The sequence below is a fragment of the Sander vitreus genome, chromosome 8 (genome assembly GCF_031162955.1).
Source record: "Sander vitreus isolate 19-12246 chromosome 8, sanVit1, whole genome shotgun sequence".
Taxonomy (NCBI): Eukaryota; Metazoa; Chordata; class Actinopteri; order Perciformes; family Percidae; genus Sander; species Sander vitreus.
In genome coordinates this window covers 22804182-22831358 of record NC_135862.1, presented here as the reverse complement: position 1 = coordinate 22831358, position 27177 = coordinate 22804182, and the positions used below count along the sequence as shown (strand labels likewise).

The 27177-nt window shown below is 41.1% G+C and overlaps 1 protein-coding gene across 6 annotated transcripts in view; it reads right to left on the bottom strand.

The window, feature by feature from the left end:
- trim44 (tripartite motif containing 44) overlaps positions 1-27177 on the bottom strand; it is a 59526-nt gene that overhangs the window by 23817 nt on the left and 8532 nt on the right. Inside the window, exons 4-6 of one of the 6 annotated variants that reach the window (XM_078257507.1) lie at positions 21311-21595; positions 11366-11388; positions 267-2226 (exon numbers count right to left, since the gene is read on the bottom strand). In XM_078257507.1, the coding sequence (XP_078113633.1) occupies positions 2136-2226; positions 11366-11388; positions 21311-21595 (399 nt within the window). In that variant the 3' untranslated portion in view covers positions 267-2135. Of the gene's footprint in view, positions 1-266; positions 2227-11365; positions 11389-21310; positions 21596-27177 lie in introns of those variants that run through there. The other 5 variants (XM_078257511.1, XM_078257510.1, XM_078257509.1 and 2 more) reach the window with 5 other exon arrangements.

Here is a 27177-nt window from a genome sequence, read left to right as displayed (position 1 = left end):
ACTGTAGTTTAGCTAGCCGTTTTCCCCTCCGCTTTCTTTCCCCTTTCCTCTTCAGCAGTCACCCCATATCCTTCTTTGTGCAGCTGAAATACATCTAAACAGGCTACACCTTATGCTCATCTCGTCTCAGCCTGGTTACTCCATACCTGCGCTTGATTTCATTTCCAAAATTCATCATTACAATCACTATTCTTTTATCATATATCTATCTATATTTCATAGCATTTGTTATTTGCAAGTCTTTAATAACATCCTAAAATGATGTTCACATATAAACGTCTTCTATTTAACTTGCACAAAGTCCCTCTGGATAAGAGCATTAGCCTGATATGTAAAATATGGATTGCAAAGGTTCTCAACCCATTATGTTTAGTTAAATACAGCCTTCTTTTTCATAGTTTAAGACCAATTTGATCAAATATGAATATTTTAAGAGTCATGTGGTGCCCCTTGTTAAATTGTTAAATCCCTCTCTCTTTTCAGCTTTTCAATGACAGCATAATAAAACTGACAATGCATTAAGTCACTATGCTGACAAAGGGTTGGGAAATTTCTGGAATTTTTCCAAGGGAAGTTAAGCTCGGGAATTTTGCACAATTTCAGTATAAAAATCGAAGGGCTACCATTTAATAGTGAACTTATTTGGGGGAGGGGGATACACATAAAAAAGCATTACTAGGTCGTATGGCATGTTTTATTGATAAATATGCCCATTTAACTGAATTGTAACTTGCACTGCATTCAGTAGCACTCTTCCATCACTGACCAGCATCCCATTAAATAGGAATTCAGTAAAATTACAACCCTTGCATCCACAGTGCATTCTCTCATCCCACGTGCAGCCCAAACTACTCAGAACAAAAAAATACTTAGCACATCTATTTATTTATTCATTTAATGTTTTTTTTTTTTTTATAGCGAAAAGTAAGTAGCATAAACCTATGCCACACACCACAGCATTTATAGCCCAATCATTATACCGATGCGTAGGAGAGGGATGAGTAGGTCAAAAGTTGCAAACAAAATCCTTCACACTGTCCCACTTGCAAAAATACATTAATAAGCGACGTTTCGGTACTAGACCTTTATCAGGAAAAAAGCACATCCGTCCACACTAAACAGTATATGTTGCTAACACTATCGAACTGTCTGAGCCAAAGGACTACGTGCTTTCATGTAGGTTTTGATTATATACTGGACGGGATATATTTTATATTTATGTTATTTCAGTTAACTAGCAGATGGTAAAGCAAAAATACAGTTTATAACTTGTGTTAACACCTTCTGCTAGTCATACAACAGAAACAAGGGAAGGAAAGGTATGTGGAAGAGAGATGTACTTTGCACACATGGATCAACAATCCATTATTCATCGGCACTATGGGCTCAAAGAATCAGCACAAACGCAGCATTAACCCGATTCTGCCGCACTTTAGCCTTCTCTGGGATTACAGACAAGACATGCAGCACTTGCCAGAGCTCTCATATCTATCTACACAGCAGATCAATAGAAGCCCTCTTAAAGCTCTGGTCAAAGCTCTATACTGTGTCCCTGGCCCTTACAGGCCTATACTGAAGGAAATTAACAACTAAACAAATCCAGTAGCTGTGCCACTACAGCTCTGGTGAAATTCGAAATCATGAAGTACGTCAAACTTATATAGGTGGCAGTCAAATCCAATATCAAAAGAAGCTGTTTCTGTTTGAAAAATACATTCATACCCGCCATGTCTGTTTCACAAAAATACATCCCTAACTCTCTGGTCTCCTTTGCATTTTTGACAGGCGGTTATACAGCCATGAGTCATTCTTGCCACTTTAACAAGGATATTCAATAAAAAAGCTTCCATTTCTCAACTTGCTCTTTAAACCATCATATTGCACTGGAAGGTTTGGATGAAATCTGGAGCCGCTCACATGCAAAACTGAGATAGATGAGTGGTGCCAAAGTGTTTTTTGTAGGTGAATTACCTCATTTCTATTCAGGAGAAACAAATAACTGCCATTATTCATTATTCATCAGAAAAGACAAAGCTAACAGAAGCACACACACACACAAAATAATGACATGACAAAATTGGAGGAACATGTGACGTGTGTGGCATGAATTATGCATGCTTTTAGTTTCTTATCATCTAAATGCATGTCTCTGTATTTGTCAGTTTGGTTTGTGTATGCTTTGCATTCTTTTGGGACCTCAGATCCACCCCTGTGGAATGGTGATGGCTAAGGGAGAGAGAGAGAAAAGAGAAGATTACAGATACAGAAACACACACAGAGAGACAGGGAGGGAGAGAGAGAGCGAGTGAGTATGTTTGTATTAATGAAGATGTTTTAATGCAGTCACAACAAGCAGCTGGGATATACACATTCATATATTGAAATTATCGAGGGCATGTTGACACACGCACACGCAAAGGGATAAAGGTGAGAGGGCCTGTAGTGGCTATTTTTGTAGGAAGCAATGTTAATTTTTAACTAGAGGGAATGCAGCTCTCTCATTCCCTCATCTTTGGGCTCCATACTGTTTCCTCTAGCCACGCTCCCCTGACACCTCCCTGCTTCACTCAACCCATCTATGTGACCCAGCGAAGGGCAAGCAGCTCAGACAGACAGCCCCCTTTTCCTTGAGGTTGTGTGCTCATGTGAATGTACACCATGATGGAGGGTGGTCTACAGCCTTCATTCAGCGAGACATAGTGAGCGATTCGCCCCATTGCTCTCTTCTGTCTGCGAGCATGCGATGATGGCAGATTACAACAAGGGATTTGAGAAAATTCAAAATGGAGCATAAAGAGGTATTTGCATATATACATAATTATGTCAGTGAGAGAGGGTCTTTAAAACTGAATTACAGAGTGAAAAAAGTGTACAGCACATAATTCATGTATAGGTGTACATAATGTCAGCCTTATACAGTATATGTGCATGTTAGAGACATTCTGTAAAAGTGAAGAATAGGGAAGGAAATTAAGATTAGGCAGAATTTGCCCAATTTTCAGCTGTGTGTGTGTGTGTGTGTGTGTGTGTGTGTGTGTTTTGGGCCATGCATGCATGATAAAGTGAGCGAAGCAGGGGACAGGAGCTCTGGAGATACAGCGGTGACGTGAGTGATTGGAGCAATGAATGGGGGGACCTTGCACTGTAATTAGAAGTACTACGTTTCCCAGCAGGCTTTACCATTTTAGTGTAATTACACGGTGTGATTTAAATGCTCAGAAGGCGTCCATCACTCTTGCTAAACAAACTTGCCACATGTCGCAAAGCTTTACCTTTTCTTGATTCAGATGGTTTTTCTCCTCTTATAGATTTACTGCTCATGAAGCAGATTTGAGCTCCGAAAACAAACCACAACCTTATCAGCTAAAGGAATTGAGTTTTATGCCGTTTTTTGTTTAGGAGATCAGATACAGTTACTGTCAACCAAAGCTTCCACTTCCCTTGCATCCGTTATTTATGCCTATTTCCCTCTTCTTTATTTGATATCAGAGATGGGGACTCTTGAGGGAGTCTGAGACTCGGACTCAAGTCGCACTTAAGTCACACAAACAGCTGACTTCAGACTTGCGACTCGACCCAAAAGACTTCAGACTTGACTCGAGCTTCGAGACTCGTCAACAACATGTTTTCATACAATTATTGCTTTTAAAATTATTCATGTATTTCTATTTTCTTTTATTGGCGCACATACGTTGGGGAAACTTATGACGAGCTGCATGTCCCCTGCCCTTTGCCATAATGTGCAACGTAATGCATGTGCTTATGTGCGCACACTCACATATAAAAAAATGCATTGACGATGGCGACACCAAGTCCTCCCAAAGTTGTGCCTTTTGTCATTAGTTTTGCTTTCAATAACTTCGTAAACAGTGACAATAAGCTAACAGCTACATGCAAGGTGTGTTGCACCAAGATAAATGATGCCGGATCAACAACGTCGAACTTCATCAGGCATCTCAAAACGCACCCAGATAGGTCAGTCACTTGCTAATGTGAAAGAGACGTTACATTTAGCATATATCGTCACAGGTAACAAGCTAACCGTCGCAAAGTGTTGTGCCAATGCTGGGAACAGGCAAATTGTATCTTTATAGTTAGTATTTGCTGAGGCTCAGACATCCATGGTGCACAGGAGGCGGGACCAAGGGGGTAAGCTTCGCTTCAGAGCTCGAACCTCCTATGGCGCCATTTTGATGCTACAAAGCGATCACCCGACGTTAGCATTCCATTGACTGCCATTCATTTTGACAGCAAATAACTTTACATTTGAAGCGTTTAAAGACTTTATTTGTCCATTGTTTATTTCTAAAGAAACACGACAATGTATAAATGCCGATAGTAGACGTTTTTGTAAAAATAGGCTAACAATTGTGTCATAACCACGCGACTTACTGTCGCATAGCAGAGGAATTACTGTATAGTACAGGAGAAGCTCGCAGGCAGTTTCGACTTACATTAGCTGTTTACGTTTAATTACTAATGTTAACTAGCATTTTAGTTAGCAATAATAGGCTGTGTCCATGTTATCTCCTTACATATACCTACGCTCTACGTCTCTGCAAGATTGGGAATGATTGAGATTTCTCTTGGCACAGCTACCAGAAGCCTTACAACTTTCAGACACGTTGCTCACGTTACATTTACGTTATCGCTCTCAGTTGGAGGCTGCACAGTAACGCTCAGCGCTCACCGGAAAAGTGCTTCTAATGGCCTTCACTGGTCTCCGTCCAGAGCAACGGGATCTGTTGGTCCATACTTATATACTGTCTATGGGCGGGCAGTGTTGGGGAGTAACGGAATACATGTACCGGCGTTACGTATTCAGAATACAAATTATGAGTAACTGTATTCCGTTACAGTTACAATTTAAATAGTTGGTATTTAGAATACAGTTACATTGTTGAAATCAATGGATTACATGACGATACTTCTCTGTTTCACGGGTTTATTCACTCTCGCAACTCCATGCATTTCCCAGAAGCCCCAATATGAAAACGAAAAAATTAGCTATTTGTGTGATCACTGATAGAGATAGAGATGGAGCTGGAACCGGAACAACAGGGCAGGAATGCGTTTCTATCTTGGAAATTCAAACAGCATTTCACATTAAAGAAAGAGAAGTGAGAACGAAAAACTGTGCAGTGCAACTTCTGCTTGCCAGCAACCAACTTCCTTTCAGTGTCCAAATGACTCCACCTCCAACCTGAAGAAGCATCTTAAAGTAAGTTATTTTTAGCCAAGAGTAGTCGTCTGCTGTAGTTTTACTGGTCACCTTGCTATTTTATAGTTGACGTGCAACTTTACATTCTTCTACATGCTGATTTACTAGACCCAGAGCCGTTGAAAGTCTAGCCCCGTTTGACATGTTAGCTAACGTTAGCTAAAATTAGTTAATGGTAGCTTAGACTGCGGTTAGATTTTTGTAGTATGCAGTTCGGGACTACAAATACAAAAATCTATCTGCTTGTTTAGGTACACATTCAGCCAGTTGGAACAGAAGAACACACCAGAATAGGCCTGTTTAGTAAGCTGTATGTGATGGCCGCATTCCTACTTATAAAATGCAATTCAATGTGGAAGTAATCCAAGTATTCAGAATACGTTACTCAGATTGAGTAACGTAACGGAATACGTTACAAATTACATTTTTGGGCATGTATTCTGTACTCTGTAACGGAATACGTGGAACACTGTGGGCGGGACGCACTGATCCATCTCCCCAGGAACAAACGCTGTGTTGGGGTGGGCAAACTCGTGATGCGTAATTGATCCCGTGGATGATTTGTAGGCTATTAAGTGAACAAGGTGTACCGGTCCACCAAACACTGGGCCGTCTTGACTGTCTTAATTTTGCACGTATTTCTGTTACTGTAGTCCTATTTACTATTTCATTATTTCATCCATGTGTGGTGTGCGCACTGTCACCTGCCATGGAGACGCTGACCTCACTAACCTCTCCTCCTCTGAGTCGGATCTCCCTCACGCTGGACTCAGTTTCACTGAGCGTACTAACACTTAGAAAATAAATGGCATTACATCAGTGAGTTCAAACTGCTTATTGTGTGTAATTTGGACTGACACTGAGATGCATGTTGTTCTGTAACTGGTGTGGCGCTGCCACTATTCTCTTTATTTCCACTTCAACATTAAACATTTTTTTGAATGAAAGAGACGTTACATTTAGCATATATCCCCACAGGTAACAAGCTAACCATCACAAAGTGTTGTGCTAATGCTGGGAACAGGCAAATTGTATCTTTATAGTTGTATCCATATGATGTGACAGACTTAGGTTAATATTTCACCAGGTCCGAGGGCTAGAGGGATGTGTTAAATAGACCCCATAAAGTTATCCTACAACTGATTTTGATACCGTACTGTATTGAAAGTAGCTACAGGACATACTTTCAATTCATAAGATTTAACAATACAGTGGTAGGGACAGATCAGATGGCAAAAGACTTGAGACTCGACTTGGACTTGCCCCTCAAAGACTTGACTTGGACTTCCAAAAAATGACTTGTGAACATCTCAGTTTGATATATATGAATTTTGAATCTCCCCTATACCCTTGTATCATTTTCTCTTTCTTCCCTTGGAGTGACATGTTTTTAGACAGTATGCCCTGGGGTTTTACACCCCTAGCTGATATTTCTTCTGTTTAAATGATTTCTCTCTGCAAATAAAATAAGCCGTTTTTTCAGCTTTCTCAGGACATGTCTCTTCTTTAAGGCCTCCCATTTTCATCTTACAATTATGATGCACAACAACCAAACAATGGCTTATATGCTACTGGGAAGGTTCCGTGTAATGAGTAACTTGATATGAATTGTGATTATCATCTACCTTAGCTGCAATGTTAGCCATATTTAGCAACTAAGCAATTAACCTTACACTGTAACTACACATACAGTCATACAATTTTGCAAACCTAATGAGCTTCTGTTCAATTTTACAAAGATTACCAGAATCATGTTGATGGAGTCACTACAGTTTGCTCTCAGAGATAATCGGTCAGTTCTGTTAGGATATTTTTAGTTTTTTGAGAGCAGCCAACGCACCAACTGTACAGACATCGAGTTAGGTAACATCACACTAGAACAGTGATGCAGATGGGGGAGACACGATGTAGCACAATTTACCTCACACTCAAGTCAGTGCAGGCCATACACCCAGAGCTATGGGAGAAGCTGGAGAGGCATAGCTTGCTCCCCACTGAATAAGGCTAATAAAGTAATGATTAAAAAAACACAAATGCTTGATCAAGGGCCCGACCCGGCCCGAGGATAGCGGCGGAAAATATCGGCCCAGCCCGAGGGTTGGGTCGGGTCCGGTCTGGTTCGGGCAGAGAATCTAAACTCTACATCACACACCAATTGTATGTCTGTTTGGCAAAATGATTGCCAACGACAGGAGGAAGAAATAAGTTTACAGTGTGTTTCTAATATATGTGGTGTATATTTTGAATATCTGTCAGGCAAGAACATCTCTGACATAACATCTTAACATTTTAGCCATTTTTGATAGTTCCGTTTTGACAATTATAAACAGAGGGAAAACACACACCGATTCTAGTGATGTACTGGCTCGCATGCGGATATAAAAAACAAAGACTGGAAGGCTGTATACTCATACCTTCAATGCATTTATTTCAACTTGAAAGAACGTTTGTGCAAAGGCTGAAGAATGCAAACCGAAAAGTCGATCTTTATAAGTTGAATGAGACACGGAAGGACTTGGACCACAAGAAAAGGCGCGATATTTCGGGAAATTATGGTTTACTGGCGGTGCAGATCCCTACGAGTTGGCTCCCTCTTCTTGGATGCATGGCGACCCGGTGATTCTTCCTTCAGTTGCATATCCCAATATAGTCAACTACCTGGTTTTCTCGCCGAGCCCATACACAGCGGAAGACCTTAAATCCTACAAAAGTTTGGAGGCATATAACCAGATGGTGTGTGGATGGGTGAGGGAGACGCAGTACCAAGTCATTAACGACCGTTGTGTTGTGAAGGCCAAAGTAAGTAATGCAATAACGTCTTTAATCAACCTAACCTTAACTGTATGATATCATTGCGATACTCAAGGTGTAGCCAAGTGACTCTCAATCTTTTTTTTTCATTTCAAAGACCCCCAGTTTGCTATCTACACTGTACACTATCTGAGTTAGTTTCATAGTTCCAACCACAAGCGCCTCCTTTCCTCTGATAGACGGAGAAAAAACGGTCCAATTGACCTATTGGTACAACCTAAAACACGGCAATAATTAACCATTTTCCTTGATGATGTTCGGGATCTACTTCAGTGCCTGTGCTTTGTTGTGATGCGGAATACCTCCAATATGGCGACTTCCGGTCTGATGACGCATCGTGAAAACCCTCTATAGATTCATTAATACCAGTGGTTGTGTTAACCAAACCGACTAATCTCTCTCTCTCTCTCTCTCTCTCTCTCTCTCCCTCTCCTCCTACTCCTCCTCCCCCCCTCCGTCCCTCCCTCCCTCCCTCCCAAGAAAGTTACAGAAAAGGATGGGAAACCCTAGACTCCTTTGAGGAGTGCCCCGATGACTCCTTCATGTTGGTTAAATGTCCGACACTGACAAGCTAAAAACTTTAAGTCGTAGAACCCAGTCGTAGAAATACTGTTCTTCTACATATCTACTAAAAAAAAAAAAAATCACGTCCCAATAGAAGAGCAAATTTAAGTCTAACAAGCAGAATTCCTTAGTGTACAACTCTTTTTCTGTCTCACTGTTTTTGCTTCTATTTCTCCCTTATGCACAATTTCTCAGGAGACAACATAAAAGTAGCTTTCAGGAATTATAGCGTCACTGCACAATTAAACCCTTTCTCCCCATCATTCCTTTGTGTGTGTGTGTGTGTGTGTGTGTGTGTGTGTGTGTGTGTGAGGACAGTCAGAGACACTCTCCTCTCCTCTTTTGATCAGTGGCATGGTGAATCCTGATGTAGCAAGGCCCTATGTGACCAATGAGGGCTTAGACTGCAAAATGTGAAAGCAAATGAATGCTGTGCCTCCAGAAAGAAAGTAGGCATGTGTAGACTATGAGAGACAAATAGAAGTGTAGTTTAAGTGCTACATGTAATTATATATATCTTCTAATTAATTTTACATAGCAGACACATTAAATGTCATAATACGCCATGAGATACTAGCATAACCTATATGTTAACACCTTTGGCCACATTATTACATGCATGTTTGCACACATAAAAAATGATTTACAAAGAGATTGCAACAGCGGGATTAGATCCAGATGATAAATATTGTTCCTATTAGGCACATTCATGAATATAAATACACACATGCTAATGAAGAGACAGACAGACATACTGTACACATGCACAAAGACATATAGACGTATAAAGGCGCACATCAGGGACAGGGGTTGCAAGGGAGGTGAGGGGGTTTAAGCAGGGGAATGCAAGCGAAATTTGCAAGGTTGAGCTGAGGGGAGTAAAGCAAGATTTATATTGAGAGGACAAATCTTGGCAGGCATGGAGTACCTATGTTAAGAGGCTTGGGGAGAGGCGGGGGATCATATTGATGAGTAAGTCCAGGAAAGATGTGAGTGGGTGCAGGATTGTTGTCCTGTGGGGATGCTCTGTCTACAGCAGCGATATGGGGCTCAGACAGCGGATTAATGTTTCTGCTTCATAATCAATTTGCTGTCTGGAATCCCAGTGCACATAACCCTAAACAACCACTCCTCGCTTGATCCTGCTCATTCTTTCTCCTCCTGCTCCTTCTTTCTCTCCTCCACCAATTTCACTGCATCTCCTTTTCACCTGTTCACCTTTTGTTTGTTCCCTCTTCAAACCTTAAGATCTTTAATCTCTGTCGAGATATTACATGAAGCTGGTCAGAGTTTCCTTTCAGCACTGCTTTTTTTCTTCTACTAACCTCTCCAAAACTTCCTTTCTCTCCTAGCATTCTAGCCAGAGTAGATTCTGCACCCACTGCATTTTAGGGCAATACGACGGGACTTTGAGAGTAATTATAGCAGTGTGTGTGTGTGTGTGTGTGTGTGTGTGTGTGTGTGTGTGTGTGTGTGTGTGCACACGTGCGAGTGTGTGTGTGTGTAGTGATGTAGACTCTAACCTTGACCAAGGGCAAACTATTAGCTCCATTTCACCCTTGGGTCCAAGCTCGCTGCCATCTGCTCCAGAGCAGGGTCATAATACTGGCTGACCAATCAATAACATATGACATGTTGGCACCGAGCGCCAGCCATGGTTGTGACTTTCTTTGCTTTTTTAGAAGAAAGGCACATTACACTCAAGGGAGGAAATACAGTACATTTCCCACAAGAAGGCAGTGTATCAACAGTACAAAGTGAAATTAAAAATGTAATTTCTCGCATGTTGTCCATCAAAAACTGTATTGTGTGGTACACAGGATTATTTTCGTATTCAGCCTTCATCTTAAATAAAGTCTCACAGAAAATAAGGTTCTTTTCTCGGAGGACAGATGTGCTGGCATTTGCTGATAATGTTTGAGTATGTGTGTGTCTGTAGAGGGGAGGAGTACTTTGAGATGAAAGCCCAGAGAGACAGCCAGGAGGAGAGGCAGAGACAGCAGGTGGTGCTAGGAGCGCTCCTGCTCAGGGTGAAGGAGGCAGAGAGGGTTTGGTGTCAACAGATCAATAAGTGTGAGACTGGGAGAGAACCATCCATTTCACATTGTCTGACACAGACGGGAGATAAAGGTTAGGGATGTACTGTTGGCAAAAAACCCCCGAAACTAACAAACTGTAAATGTGGCTGAAAAATAATATGGCTGCGTCTGTCCAGTCCAGTTTCTTATCCTCCCTTACATGTACCTGCAAGCACCCATAATCAGCTTTGGCATAGTACTAATGTAAATACCATGCTGTATCAAAGGGCGAGACTCGACCCCACTAATGACACAACAGCTTGTCTTATTAAAAAGTGCACACATATACAGTATGGATGCATATAAACACACACATACTGCCTGTCAGCCACTGCCCATAGCCCCCTTATTGGACCGGCAGATTGTCACCTCTTCTGATTACAGTTGGCACACACAGATGAGAGCTACTAATTGCCTTGCTAGGGCACCGACGTGACTCGCATGTGACCGGTTAGCTTCGGAGGCTTTATGTGCATAGGTGACTCTGTGTCTGTAGTGAGTATGTGAGTTGCTTGAGGGAGTCACTATAAGAGGGGGAAAAGACTTGGAGGATATGTGTTTGTGTGTGTAATCAGTGGCATGGTGGTTGATGGCACAAAGGAACCTGAGTGAGGAGGTTTTGAAGAGTCCTCAGTGCCTACTAACTATCATGTTATGAAAGGGTGAAAATGAATCACACTGGCAGTCTTACCTTGGCCTGGCCTCAATGTCACGCTGAAAACAAGGGGGGAGAGAGAGCGAGAGAGAGAGAGAGAGAGAGAGAGAGAGAGTACAACATATTTAAAATCGTTGCACAGCTGTTGTGTATAACAAATAAAAAAGGTAAACAACATCATTTTACATCAACGTGGTCCACAGCTGGTGTGGCTCTTAATCTGACCAATTCATTTTCACCTTCATCCGCCAGTTGTGCTCATGTATATTCAAAAAGCTTTAAAAAAATGAGCAGTCTGGAAGAAAGGACCGAGTGAGCCACAAACATTATTCACGTGCTGGCTTTTCTGTTTAATTGTGATCGGGGCTTTAAAGATTTTCTTCTATGTCAAAATTGTGGACGTGATTTGTTGACTGCCAGTATGTGATGGTTACAAAAACACGCAAAAGTCAGGCAAAAGGTTTAATCATGTGCCAAATGAAAAAGTGAATCACATTTCAGATTCTGTTCAGATTTCCAGAAGATATAAATGCATTCACAAGGCCTACGTGAAATATTTAAACTATAGCTACTGTATGAATCTACGCCGGTATACTACTATATAGTATTGAGCATGCCAGACACACAGCTCCTGTATCAAGGCAAGGCAGCTTTATTTGTATAGCACATTTCAGCAACAAGGCAATTTTATAGTGCTTTACATAAAAACGATAAAAAAAACAGATAAAATATATATATATATATATATATATATATATATATAAATATATATATATATATATATATATATATATATATATATATATATATATATGGTCATATCCACTATTGGTCCCCCTGGGACGTGTGGTTTACCACCCATCTTGGCGTGGAAAAGTATTTTTATTTTAAAATATTGTCGTCACTAGAAGTCTTAGTTTCCTTCTTTGGAAAAACTTCGCAAAAACCATTTTGGTTGAAATTCACACTTTTTGATTTTGATTAGTGATCTCATGTCAACCAGTTGAAATTCACACTTTGTTGTAATTGGTGATCTCATCTCAACCCGAAACCCTATTGATTTGAAATTTACACTTTGTTGTAATTAGTGATCTAATTTCATTTCAACCTTAAACCCTTTACTGTTCGTAAAAGGCTGGTTTCTTAGTAAAACCCACAAAATGAAATCTGAAATAATTTTGATAAAAAATTTAGTTGGACAGTAATCATAAAAGTAAAATAATACACAATACCATTACAAAACCCCCACATGAACAAAAACACAACAATTTCATTGACTTTTGAATTTTGGTCAGGGGAAAAAAAAACAAAAAAAACTGCAACTTCAGTATAACCTTTAAAGAAAGGCAACACAGCACTGCACTTGAAACACCGTCATGTGCTACAGCCAAACTACTTGGTATACCATTCATAATCTCAATTGGTTTATTTTCATTCAAGAGGACCTTGAGCACAAGACATTCTCTTTTGTTATCTTTAATATTCTGCCCAGCACCGACTGTACTGAGACCTTGACTATCAGCACAAAGATGGCTGTGCCAGAAAGGGATTTTGACACTGTGTAACTAACAGCGGTTTGAAGGCAGTGTGTGTGAGTGGCAGCACAGCAAATGAGGAGAGGAGAGCTGATGAGTGGAGGATGCGGAGCACTGACTGGATGTCTGCCTTATGGACTCTTCCGATCTGGACAAATAAGCAGTTTCAAATATTGGAACTCAGTGAGATTCCTCTTGGTTTACCTTGTCAAAGACTTGAATAAAGTCAAAAGATAATTTGGGAAAATCAGAGTGCAAAACTGGCATTCACCAAAGAAGCTCTTTGATTGGTTGCTGTAAGGCTGTTGCTCTTTCAGTTTCGCCATTGCTTGGTTGGTTAACTGACCTATAACAGCAGCACGTGACATAATTCTATTAAAAATGAATTATGTTGCTGGGTGAAAATATTTTTGGTGGATAGACTTTTAGTCTACCACCCTTAGCCGGTGAGCCAATAACTGAACTGTACATGGAATATCATAATCAATAACTCACTTTATTATTAAGTAAGTTATTGCCTCATTTTAGGAAAATGCTCTCGTATTTAGTGTAACATTTGCGTAATGTTATCTTTTGATCAATTCCCCTGGAGAGACCAAAATCACCATGAAGTTAGCATACTAACAAGTTGAGGCCCTGCTAATGCCTTGGTATCTGCGCTAACATTATCATTAATAATAATCATTCTCATTAGTCATTCTCAGATGGTAGGCTAAATACTAAAAGCACACAATACACAGCATTGGTATAACGCCAGTCCACATCTTTGATAATTCTATGTAAGTGTTGAATTAGTAATACACGCTGTATTTCTTTGATATTTGATTTGATTGCATTAAATTACAACTCTAAAAATGAAATGTTGATATAGTCCCAGTTGTGTGCTTTATTTTCATTTGGTCCAATTAAAGTGTTTTTATTGCCACTGCCCACAAAATTAAAAGAAATATGCTGTTAGAAAGAAGCTGGCGGCTATGGAGCTTAGTTCTGACTGTTATTACCGCAGCTACCTTTGCAACAGTATACAAAAATCATACCTTTGTGGCTAAAAAATACTATATTCAACACTTCTTATATTACATTATTCACATGGCCTAGGGCAAGTGAATCTATAAGTGCACACATACACACTCAAACTCTCAAAGCTACTGTAAGAAAAACCTAGACTTGTGTGTCTGCCATGAGAAGATGCAACCTGAAGCTGCTCCATTCATAATAATAATTATAAAATTATGAAATAATTTAAAACCATTATCAACTCCATGGAATTGTGCCCCGATCAAATGAGCTTTATTTCAATAGTGTGCGGTTATCTCCCCCTAAAGAATATGTTGGTGTACAGCTCAGTAGAAAGCAATTAACGCTAACCTACCTTAAAAGGACAATTCCGGCGCAAAATGAATCTATGAGTTAATAACATATGTGTACTGAGTCGAACGTTCTCTGGGACATGTTTTCATGCTAATCAAATGTGTCTCTAGCTTTAAACAAGCTACCGCAAAACCGGTGGTTACCTGCTAATGTTAGCTTTCGGGGCACTTGGTAAATCACTATTTTCTACCACTAACAAGAAAACTGTAAGACAGTTTATTAAAAAGATAGATTATAAAGACTTACAAAGTTCTCAATGCTTCGGTTTGCATGTAGGGACCCTCATTATGCTACCGTTGAAGAGTGGTGCTATTTTGAGCCTTGTTAGTGGTAGAAAATAATGATTTAACAAGTGCCCCGAAAAACCAGCATGTCCTAGGATCTTTAAGTATTCTATGCAATGATCTACAGTATAAGGAATACCTACCACAATTCATTAGTTCAGCCATAATATTCAAAATGGAGAAAAAAGTAAGCAACATGAAATTAGTGATACATCTCAAAGCTGCATATGGTGTACCTTTTAAACACATTGGGGTTCGCAATCAGCCCACATGATGAATTATTACTATCACTTTTTATTGTTTTCAAATGGTTTAAAGGTCCTATGACATGCTGCTTTTTGGATGCTTTTCTTATAGGCCTTAGTGGTCCCCTAATACTGTATCTGAAGTCTCTTTCCCGAAATTCAGCCTTGGTGCAGAATTACAGCCACTAGAGCCAGTCCCACAATGAGCTTTGCTTAGGATGTGCCATTTCTGTGTCTGTAGCTTTAACAGAGATGTTCACAAGTCATTTTTTGGAAGTCCAAGTTGAGTCTCAAGTCTTTTGTCACGAGTCCAAGTCAAGTCTCAAGTCTCTGGCCATCTGATCTGTCCCTAACACTGTATTGTTAAATCTTATGAATTCAAAGCATGTCCTGTAGCTACCATCCATACAGTACAGTATCAAAATCAGTTGTAGGATAACTTTATGGGGTCTATTTAACACATCCCTCTAGCCCTCGGACCTGGTGAAATATTAACCAAAGTCTGTCACATCATATGGATACAACTATAAAGATACAATTTGCCTGTTCCCAGCATTAGCACAACACTTTGTGATGGTTAGCTTGTTACCTGTGGGGATATATGCTAAATGTAACGTCTCTAGCAAGTGACTGACCTATCTGGGTGCGTTTTGAGATGCCTGATGAAGTTGATCCGGCATCATTTATCTTGGTGCCACACACCTTGCTTACTGCCACTGTTTTTTGTTTTTTTTTGGGGCTTTTCCCTTTATTATGCAGTGACAGTGGATAGACATGAAAGAGGGAGAGAGATGGGGGATGACACGCAGCAAAGGGAAGCAGGTTGGATTCGAACCCGCACTGCTGCAGGACTCAGCCAACATGGGGCGAATGCTCTTACTGGGTGAGCTAGAGGTCACCCAGCTTACTGCCACTGTGTACAAAGTTTTTGAAAGCAAAACTAATGACAAAAGGCACAACTCCGGGAGGATTTGATGTTGCCATCATCAATGCATTTATGTGAGTGCACACACATAGGCATAGCGCATGCGTTACGTTGCACATTATGGCAAAGGGCAGGGGACATGCTGCTCGTCATACGTTTCCCCAAAGTATATGCGCCAATAAAAGAAAATAGAAATTAGGGCTGTCAAAATAACGCATTAATTTCGATTAATTAATCTGAGAAAAAATAACGAGTTAAAAAAATTAAAGCAGATTAATCCATTCCATATTGACGTTTGCATACAGACGAAAATCTGGTGCCACTGATATGTCTGCGCTTCTCTCTGATGCTCTGAAACAGACGTTACAGGAAACACAAACCCCGCTGCATGTGACGCTAGTTAACACTATACTCGACAGCAGCTAACGTTAGCCTACCGCTAGCTAGTAGCTGGATTAAACACGGTTAAAATGCTGACAGCTAACGCTAAACGGTGTAAAGTTTGACTGTGTTTTACTGTAGAGGATTCAACACCGGTATGTAACAATCTGCAGCTGCCGTCAGAAAAACAACACAGACGGTGCGTTCAATGAAACTGGTAAACTACAGCCTCGTGGTGCATTTGAAGTTATTGTAAATGTCCTTTTCCTATCCGTTTGTTGTTTTTGTCGTTCAACAGTGATTTACTAGTGAAATAAGTTATTGTTATTGTTGTTACATTATACATTATTATTAAATCATTTAATTTTGACCATATGGCCTTAGCAATAAACAAGCCGTTCTTTAATGTCACCAACTGTTGTTTAGTACCCTTTTTTTTTTTCTTTTCTTTTTTTACTTTCTTAAAAAGTATCGGTTCAGGCACCGTTAATTATGTATGCAATTAATTACGATTAATTAATCACAGAGTATGTAATTAATTAGATTAAATTTTTTAATCGATTGACAGCCCTAATAGAAATACATGAATAAATAATGATTTTAAAAGCAATAATTGCATGAAAACAGGTTTTTGACAGGTCTCGAAGCTCGAGTCAAGTCTGAAGTCTTTTGGGTCGAGTCGCAAGTCTGAAGTCAGCTGTTTGTGCGACTTAAGTGCGACTCGAGTCCGAGTCTCAGACTCAAGCTTTAAATGCTATTGAGGAGGAGAGAGGGGGGCATGGTGGAGGGTGGGGGTGTGGCCTTGACCAACTGCCATGCTTTGCTCGTTTGCAAGCCATATTGTCTCTCTTTTTCTCATGGGTGGGCCAAATCCGCGTTGGTTCAAATCAGCCTCCAAGGAGTTCATTGGGACCTAGGTCACAACTGAGTCAATTGTGTAGTTTATTATTTGGGCAGCAGTTTAAAGGATGTGTTTTATGCAGGTGAGAAACATGTTACATTATACTTAATTCATTCCACAGGCTTGCTGCTACATGGCTGCAGTATGTGAGCTTGATATTCTTACAAAGCAGCAATCGCTTTTCTGACTTGGCTGTGAAGCCGCTGGTCTTTTTTATTTTTTCTTCCAAAAAGTGCTGGAGGCTATGACTGGGCCTCTCTGGCAAACAGGATTAGGTTATGCTTTGCAGAAGTAGAAATACACAAAAACCAAAACAGCAAACAGGGTCAACATATTTCAATATGTATTTCCATTCAAACAAAGCTGAGGGCAATGGCTTGTGTCAAATCACCTCATATCATGGTTTCATTTATGGGTTTCAAATCCCAAACACTACTTCATAACTGTACAGGACTTTTGCAACAAGAATGACTATAGAATATTCACTAGTGCAGGTTTTGCTGGTGGTTAATCGATTAGTAGTCTAACACAAAATGAAATATATTAAGAATATAGAGTAGTGGTTGCTTTTCTTCTTTTCATACATTGTACACTATTGTTTTTTGATTGCTGGCAAGACAAACCATTTGTGTTAGCTCTAGCAATGTGAGATTTGTCATTTTTTTGAATATCTAATCAAAACAATTATTGGTAGATTAAACAAAAATGTTTATTGTTTCAGCCCTAGTATCATGGACAAGGAGTACCTAACCCTACACAGTTCTGCAGAACTGCGGTAAAGAGGCAAGTGAATGATTGTATAGTTCAATATGCCATCTGTTGACACTGCCATTATAAGGCAGACAGATTAACACCGATAGAGTGAGGGAGCAAGTGGGAGAAGAAACGTTTGAGCCAGTTTTTCTTTGGATCCATGAGCCTCTCTGTACATCGCAAATGTATTACAGAGGACAGAAAATTGCTGCAGGTGTTGGTAAAATTCACTTCAAGACTACACAGCCCAACTCACTTTGAAATGACACACACACCTCTCCTGTGACCATACATTTCCAAATAACACTGCCCACTCCAGCCATAACTAACACATGAGAACAAACAGGGTAACCATCAGCATTCAATTAGGGCCTTAATGAACTTGGCCCACCATGGATTCATTTCTCAGCTAGAAAAGCAATCTGCACATCAGCCACCACCATTACTGCAGCCTCGCTGGTCCTGTGTAGCATCACTAGGGAACACTCAAGCCTCTTTTCCTGACTGTGGTGATGGAAGTATAGAGAGTGACAAATGGACCAATGGGATGTTTTAATTTGGGATCTATACGCAGTAAAAGCCTCCAGTTTCATGTTCCAATGAGAGATGAGGGAGTCGAGTGCTGCAGAATCTGAAGTGACGTAAGTGCGTTGGCATGGCTTGTACTTCTGGCTGAGTTAATGTGCGTGTAAATGTATATGAATTATGTACTGTAACTGCACACATGCTTTGGCATGAGAACTCTGACTGACGGGAAAAAAAATACTACAAACACTGTAGTCAGAGGACACAAACACAGTTACACTTCAGTGTTTCCCACAGATTCGAAAGCAATTTGTGGTGGGGGGGTGTAAGAGTAATTATTATTTATAATACGTTTATTTGATTCACAGCTGCTATATAGTGTTTTGACCTTGACAACCCAACTGCATTTTACCGCAAACTTGCGACTAGTTAACTTTCTAAAGCAGGCACAATCGCTTGTTTGCTAAGAGCCGGGTCAGTGATTGTGAATGTGTGATTGTGTAAAAGTTTTCACGAGATAGATACCAACCTTTAGTGAACTCGTGAACTTCTCTCCTTTATGGAGACAGACACTGTGTGCACGATGGTGTTTTAAGCCTCCAATGTCGCCTTACAGGCAGCTAACCCTCACCTTAACACTAACATAACTTCTTTGACATAACCATTGCCGCGCTGCCTGGAAGGCAACGTTGGGGGCTAAAAACACCAAACATCGCACGGTGGGAGGAGCTGTGTGTGTGTGTGTGTGTGTGTGTGTGTGTGTGTGTGTGTGTGTGTATATGTGAGCGAGACACAAGTGACAGAGAGGCGAAGGAGAGCAGGTGGAAGGAAATGCAGAAGAACGTGTTTTAAAACTAAAAATAACGAAACGCAATGTGCGGCGGCCGGTGTTAATAGTGAGGCGCACCGCCACACATTAGTCTATGTGTGGGAAACACTGCACTTCTGCTTCATCGGTCTACAGCTCAGGATGTATTTGCATTTAACTACATGTATCACAGTGACACAGCTGACTGTATGAAAGGAAAACTGCATTTCTCTACATGAACATAATTTTCTCCCAGATAAATACAGCCGGTCTCCACTTTAATTTGGAACAAAGCTGTGTGTAGTGGCACCTGTTTACCATATTCATGTTTGCCATAATGACTATGGAGCAGATGCCACAGTCATTACAAAGATAATCCCTTAAATTGAAGGCCTGGGATCCATGGCTGTAAGCATCCGCCCTGCTTAGGTGTCTTTAAGCAAAGCACCAGGTTCTTACTAGCAAGAAGTAAGGCCACATCACAAGATTATAGAAATGGAATGAAATATTAGAAATGGTAAATAATAACTATGTGCAGCATGCACTGTGCAGTCGGATACACACGATCAGCAACATAACAGGTTTCTGCTGGCTGGAAAATTGTTTTTAGTTGTTTATTGACATGGCAATAGTGCCCTGTTTTACAAGGCTGTTCTTAGTAACAACTTTGGCAACGGACCATTTAAAGTTTACAATAATTAATCTTTGACCCTGTTTTGCTTGTGTTCCTTCAAAGTGCTCTCAGCAGACATGGTGATATAACGTGATTTTATCATTTAAGGTGGACCTCTGGATCTAATGCATTGGGTTTTCATTCATTTTGGTAACCGCTTTCAAGTCAAATTTTGTTCACAAAAAGCTAAGACTGCTATGTTAATTACAAGACTTGCTATCCAGTTTGAAACCAACTCCCACCTCGGACTCAAGTGGATCCAGTCTAAAGTGTAAAAGTTTTAAAAGCCTGTCCTAAACATAGATTTTAACTGGGATGAAAAACCCTCATTAATTACTTCAGCAGAGAAGTCCCCTTTAGATTCAGAGGACCACATTTGAGCAAGCCAGCACCTTTAACTACATCAGACTTATGACGTCTAGTGTGTGAGACTGTAGAATATGTAAAGCAACAGTATGGGTAACACTTTATAATAACCATCACTAATAAATTGTAAATTGATAGTTAATTCATCTTTAGTTAATAAGTATTTTACTGTTAAAAGACAATGAAATGATGATTTATAATGTTTACTAATTATTAGTAGTTATAATTAATGTTATCTTATCATTAGTTTAGTGTCATATACAATAATAAGTTCATAACTTCAGATAGATAGTTAATACTCTTATAAACATGATTTGAATGGCTATTATAAAATTGCAACTAATGCTTATAATGATACGTTAATGATTAGTAAATGGTTTATAAAGCATCAAGTAACATTAATTTGGCCCCATCAAATCTATTTTTGGCGATCTATAAAAGATATGATTATTTGAGCACTGATAATAGCTATCTAAATAATGTTTATAGATGCTTTATAAAGTCTTTATTAACCATTAACAAGGTATTATTTTCATCAGATGCAACTTTATAATAGACATCCAAATAATGTTTGACGGTTTATAAACAATTTCTTAATCATTAACAAAAAGTTAATATAATATATAAAATGTTTTGATGTGAACAATAAACTGTTAAAATAACATAATTTAAAGCATAACTAATAATTAGTAAACATTATTAGTTATCATTTTGTTGTTCGGTAAAAATAAAATAACTATTAATTTCAGTTTAATTAACTTATCAATTTAAAAAGGTGCTCTAAGCAATATCACGCTTTATCACGCTTTTTAGGCTACAACATTTTTTGTCACATACAGCAAACATTTCCTTATTATCCGCGAGCTGCCTGTCCCCTGAACACACTGTACACGGTCTCTGTAGACAGCCCAGGCTCCACAAATGGCAACAAAAACAAGCTGTGCCAACCTGCACCACGAAACATAACAGTCTTCCAGCGTTCCAGCCAATAACCGATAAGAAGGATTTGGGGGTGGGGTTTGTAGGGTTAGTGCGCGGAAGCACGGAAGAGAGGGAGAGGGGACGGGATGAGGAGGAGGGAGGGGCGAGCTAGCCTCGTTTTGTTTGAAAATACTTTTGAACGTCAACAAGAAGTGCCCTCACCCAACATCGCTTAGAGCACCTTTAACATTTATTAGCGATGGATATTATAAAGTTAGGACGGTTCTTCTCACCTGCACCCTGTGGGCTGGTGCTGCTGCGAGTGCCTGTGCCGCCACAGCAGGACCCAACCCCTCAGCCCGCTCCAGCAGGCACAGCTGGTGTGTGATGTTGTCCATCTCTTCCTGCAGGCGCTCAGTTTCCACGGAGATCTCGGCGATTTTCTCAGCAGCGGATGCTGTCAGGAACGCCTCTTTGAGGTCAACCAGATGAAGGGTCCTTTTCTCCTCCAGACGCACCAGTTTGCGGAGCTCGTCAAACTGGCTGTTCACATACGCCTCCAGCTCCTCTGTTGACATCTAAGAGACAATGAGTTACAGGAGACAGAGAGGGAGAGCACATGAGTGAAGGAATGAACTGGGCGGATTGAGGCAGAGGAAGTCCACAAATTACCAAGATGGTATGAGATAAGGGGTGGGAATCACCTTAAGCCCCACGATACAGTACTATCTCGATATCTAGTCACGACACAATATTATTGTGTATTCTGCGATACACTGCAATTTATTACCTTTTCCCCCAACTTCAAATTATGTCCCCAAAATAAAACGTTGTCAACATCTGTTTTATCTAAAAATATATATTTCTCTGTTTGCTTATCTCACTTCAATTGTATTGCTGCAAAATGGGATTATGAAGCAAGCTGACCAAAAAGTTAAATTCTCATATGCAATTGTATACATTAAAAGATTGATACTTGGCGTTCATGTGTCAATACAGTATTGCCACGAAATATATCGCAATCCTATGATGTATTGATCCCCCCCCAGTGTGAGATACTGGGCTGCCGTTTCAAATTTACCAGAATGAACTACTACAGCGTAGGTATGAAATATTGAAATGAACTCAGAAAACAGAAGCAGTGAGTTAAAACTCAAAAACAAAAAAAGTAAAAGTAGAGATGAGACAGCAGTAAAATTGTAAGGGTATAAATTTAACATCCAGATGCATAATAGAGAAATGCATATGGAATTACCGCAGGTACAGGGCCACACAAAGTTCTGTCTTTTGTGAATACTATTTAAATAAGCCCACTGGTCTCCGTCATGCCACAGCTAACCGATAGGATAAACTCCATGCATCCCATCTGTAGATAGAGACCTCAGAGGCTCTTTCTACCACAGCAAGCCATCTGTTTGGCTTTCAAGGCAACTGAACAGCTCACTAAGATAACCTTCCCCCTTCCCCGACAAAGCTCTCTGTAGCTAGGACTCATTAGTAAAACATCTCAATAAACAGACGTCTCCCTACAATCATTCCCACTGAGATGGCTCCACCTCCAGCACAGAGGTAAAACTACCCAAAGTCACTCGTTAGGATCTCTGCTACTGAATATGTTATAAATGCTTCAATCCACGAACAGCTGCTCGGTCTTGCCTCTTCCCCTGAGCAGAACTTCACTCGCATCCTTTCCATCTATGTTATCGTGTTTCCTCTCAGCCTTCCTCAACAAGGAATCATCAGTCTTTACTGAGGTTGGCAGAGCCACGGCGCCGAGGGGCCAAAAGTTTTATCGTGTATATGCCATTTCTGCACAAGCAATCTGATTCTCCAAATTGGCCATTAAACCAAGCGCAAGAAGTAACATTTTTAATTTACTTTCTTTGTATGAGCAGAAAAAAAAACGTGCACCTTGTTCATTCTGAATTAGACAGATACATAGCTAACATCTAATTGGAAAGCAAATAGTCACTTTCTCTTTCTGCTTCACCAAAATCAATACCCTGAACATATGTCTGTTGAAATAGGAACAACAGACTGCAACTGCCTTCGACTAGCAACATGCTCCATTCCTTGTACAGAGACTCAAGTGAAATGTGTCTGCCAATGTGAAAAACTGGAGAGAATGAAGCATCGTTTGCCTATGCCTTTGGAAGTTCTCATACTTTAAAAAGGTGCAGTAGGTAAGACTTATAAAACTAACTTTCTGTCATATTTGCTGAAACTTCCCCCATGTTCGAGTAGAACTACATGAAGCAGGTAATTTAAAAAAAATCTGGCTCCTCTGGCACTACCTACAGCCTGTAGTGCGATTTGCAAAAATCCGCAGCTCCCTGTTCAGATGCACCAATTAGGGCCAGGGGGGGTGTCTAAGTGCATGTCAATCACTGCTCATGCACACGCATTCATTCTCCCTTGTGGGGGGAGGTGCTTAGGAGAAAGTTTTGGGCTTTAGCAGAAAAGAGGGAGGGACTGAGAAGTTGTCGATGTTCAAATGTTTTGGCTAAGGCCTGGATTTTCGCAATCCTACCTACAGCACCTTTAACACACAGAGCAATAGAAGGAAGTGCTCAGATGTAATAAATCCTACGAAATTACAATATAGGCTGATTAAATCTTCTAAAAGACTCATTTTCTTAAATGTGAGCAGTGAACACTTAAAAATGAAAGACGTGACAAAGCATTTACAACCTTATTTCGTAGTGGGACATTTAATGCTAAAGCTGTTGCTCATGTTTTGATGTCTCCTTGGTCTAAGTTGGCTCTGATTGAGGTTTCATGGATAACATGATGGATCAACATATTTAAAATTGAAGTCCAATTCCCCATTGCAAATCTAAATAATCCTTAATATTCCTCAAATATTCATTTTTAAAAGCTTTAACATCTGCTCGGCATCTACATTTATAATCAGTTAGCCAAGTGGAACGTGTCCGTCTGTCAGTTTGTTCAATGATATAGGCTACAGTATGACTTCATTAAAAGCTAGCAGTAGCATTAGTTACTTCATTAGTTAATGCCATATCAGGCATAGCTTTAGCATTCAGCTACCACCATGAATACTGATGATGAATTAGCCTACATTTTAGCAATTTCTTTTATATAGCTTGTCTATCAATGACTTAAAGCTGGACTATGTAACTTGACATTACAATCTTCTTTTTAAATAAAAAGTTGAATTTATGACTATTAGCTTATGTTAGCAAAAGTTACATATATATTGTGGTGTGTCACCGTCAATACCGAGTCAGTTCGCTAATTCTACTCTACTTGTGCTGCAAAAGTGAAATAATGGGGCCACATTTGTGACAACAGATCGTCACTTATCAATCATGTATTCAGTTTCATTTCACTTTACATGACATCATTTTAACTACAGAAATAAGTCATTCAGAACATACAAATTAGTCCCTGTGGCCTGGGTGGCAGATGGGAGGCATGTTCCTGGATCAGTGCTCTTTGTGTATGTGGAGCAGGAGCCCTCTGCCCTTGGACCTTTCAGTCAGAGGTTCTCTGAGAAAGTATCCAGCTAGTGAGGAAGGAGCATGCATGCGTGCTAATCTTCATTTGCACTGCTGCAAGCTGAGGCCACGAAATGAGGCCTCGGGAGAGACAGCGGCACGCTGCCTACAAGGGCAGAGTTAGAGCAAGGACAGGGGATGAGAGAGAGACAGCACAGGCAGAGGAAAGACATCAGGCTAGCAGATTGAGAAAGCTAATTTCTTTTTCAAGCAAAGGTAGGACGTTAGGCAGGCAAAATAATTTTTCTTCATGTTTCTAACATGCCGTCTTGTATTGTCACTGCAGAACCATTCTTATCTAAGAAATTCAGGAATGAAGGTACTTCAAGCAAATGCTAAAAAGGCATGTCAGTTCAGACCTCATATTTGCAACGTCATCGGCAGGCATGCCTTGTCTACCCAAACGGTCGCTTTAACCAAAAAATGCCAACTTGTATCTTGATTTCATTATTTTATGGACACAAAACACGATGGTGGCATCTGTGGCTTACTAAAAATAAAATACTTCTTAGAATTTCCACTTCCACAACACTTAACTTGATTACAATCTAGAAATGCACTCAAATAGAATTAACTTAACACAGTAGTGTACTTTGTGCCTGGCTACAAAAAAGGTGTGCAACTCATTAGTGCTGATGAAAAAACTGCAGAAAAAGAAAAAAAAAAAGCCCTTGGGAATTAAAATATAGCTGTGTGTTTCGCATTACTTTGGCATCAACAAAAATATCGAGAAATATCACAGCAGCTTCAGCTTTTAACCTTTTCAACCGCGCAGACACATCAGTGGGTCCATCATTACAAAGGCATTTTGCAATTTCTTTTTGACTCCCAAAGTTTCAACAGTTCAAAAACCCTATGAGTGACCGAGGAAGAGATAGAGTGACCCTGCCCGGAGGAAGCTCGGGGCCCCCGTCTGGAGCCAGGCCCAGATGGAGGGCTCGTCAGCGAGTGTCTGGTGGCCGGGTTTGCCACGGAGCCCGGTCGGGCACAGCCCGAAAAAGCTACGTGGCACCTCTCTCTCCATCCCATGGGCCCACCACCTGTGGGAGGAACCACTGGGGTCGTGTGCGCTGCCACACGGGTGGCGGTGAAGGTCAGGGGCCTCGACGGACCAGACCCGGGCTGCAGAGGCGGAAGGAGCCGGAACTGGTGCGGGAGGTGGAGCGCTACCGGTTAGATCTGGTGGGGCTTACCTCTACGCACAGTCTCGGTTCTGGAACCATACTCCTGGATAGGGGTTGGACTCTTTTCTTCTCTGGAGTTGCCCAGGGTGTGAGGCGCCAGGCTGGTGTGGGGATACTCACAAGCCCCCGGCTGAGCGCCGCTACGTTGGAGTTTATCCCGGTGGACGAGAGGGTTGCCTCCCTACGCCTGCGGATTGTGGGGGGGAAAACTCTGACTGTTGTTTGTGCATATGCACCAAACAAGAGTTCGGAGTATTCGGCCTTCTTGGAGACCTTGAGTGGAGTCCTGCATGGGGCTCCAGTGGGGGACTCCATAGTTCTGCTGGGGGACTTCAATGCGCATGTGGGCAATGATGGAGACACATGGAGAGGGGTGATTGGGAGGAACGGCCTCCCTGATCTAAATCCGAGTGTTTGTTGTTGGACTTCTGTGCTAGTCATGGATTGTCTATAACGAACACCATGTTCGAACATAGGGATGCTCATAAGTGTACTTGGTACCAGAGCACCCTAGGCCAAAGGTCAATGATCAATTTTATAATCGTTTCATCTGATCTGAGGCTGTATGTTTTGGACACTCGGGTGAAGAGAGGGGCAGAGCTGTCAACCGATCACCATCTGGTGGGGAGTTGGGTCAGGGGGTGGGGGAAGACTCTGGGTAGACCTGGTAAGCTCAAAGGGGTAGTGCGGGTAAATTGGGAACATCTGGGGGAGGCCCCTGTTCGACGGACTTTCAACTCACACCTCCGGTGGAGCTTTTCGTGCCTCCCTGTAGAGGCTGGGGGCATTGAACCCGAGTGGACAATGTTCAAAGTTTCCATTGCTGAAGCTGCGGCGAAGAGCTTTGGTCTTAGGGTCTTAGGTGCCTCAAGGGGCGGTAACCCACCACACCGTAGTGGACACCGGTGGGTCAGGGAAGTCGTCCGACTGAAGAAGGAGTCTTTCCGGGATATGTTATCCCAGAGGACTCCTGAGACAGTTGCAGGGTACCGAAGGGCCCAAAGGGCCCGAAGGGCTGCAGCCTCTGCCGTGAAAGAGGCAAAGCAGCGGGTGTGGGAGAAGTTTGGAGAAGACATGGAGAAGGACTTTCGGTCAGCACCAAGGTGCTTCTGGAAAACCGTTCGCCACCTCAGGAGGGGGAAGCGAGGAACCATCCAAGCTGTGTACAGTAAGGATGGGACACTGTTGACCTCAACTGAGGAGGTAATAGTGCGGTGGAAGGAGCACTTTGAGGAACTCCTGAATCCGACTAATACGCCCTCTATGTTAGAGGCAGAGCAGGAGGATGATGGGGGATTGTTGTCAATTTCCCAGGCGGAAGTCACTGATCAAGTGAAGTCAAACAACTCCACAGTGGCAAAGTCCCTGGGATTGATGAGATCCGTCCAGAAATGCTCAAGGCTCTGGGTGTGGAGGGGCTGTCTTGGTTGACACGACTCTTCAACATTGTGTGGA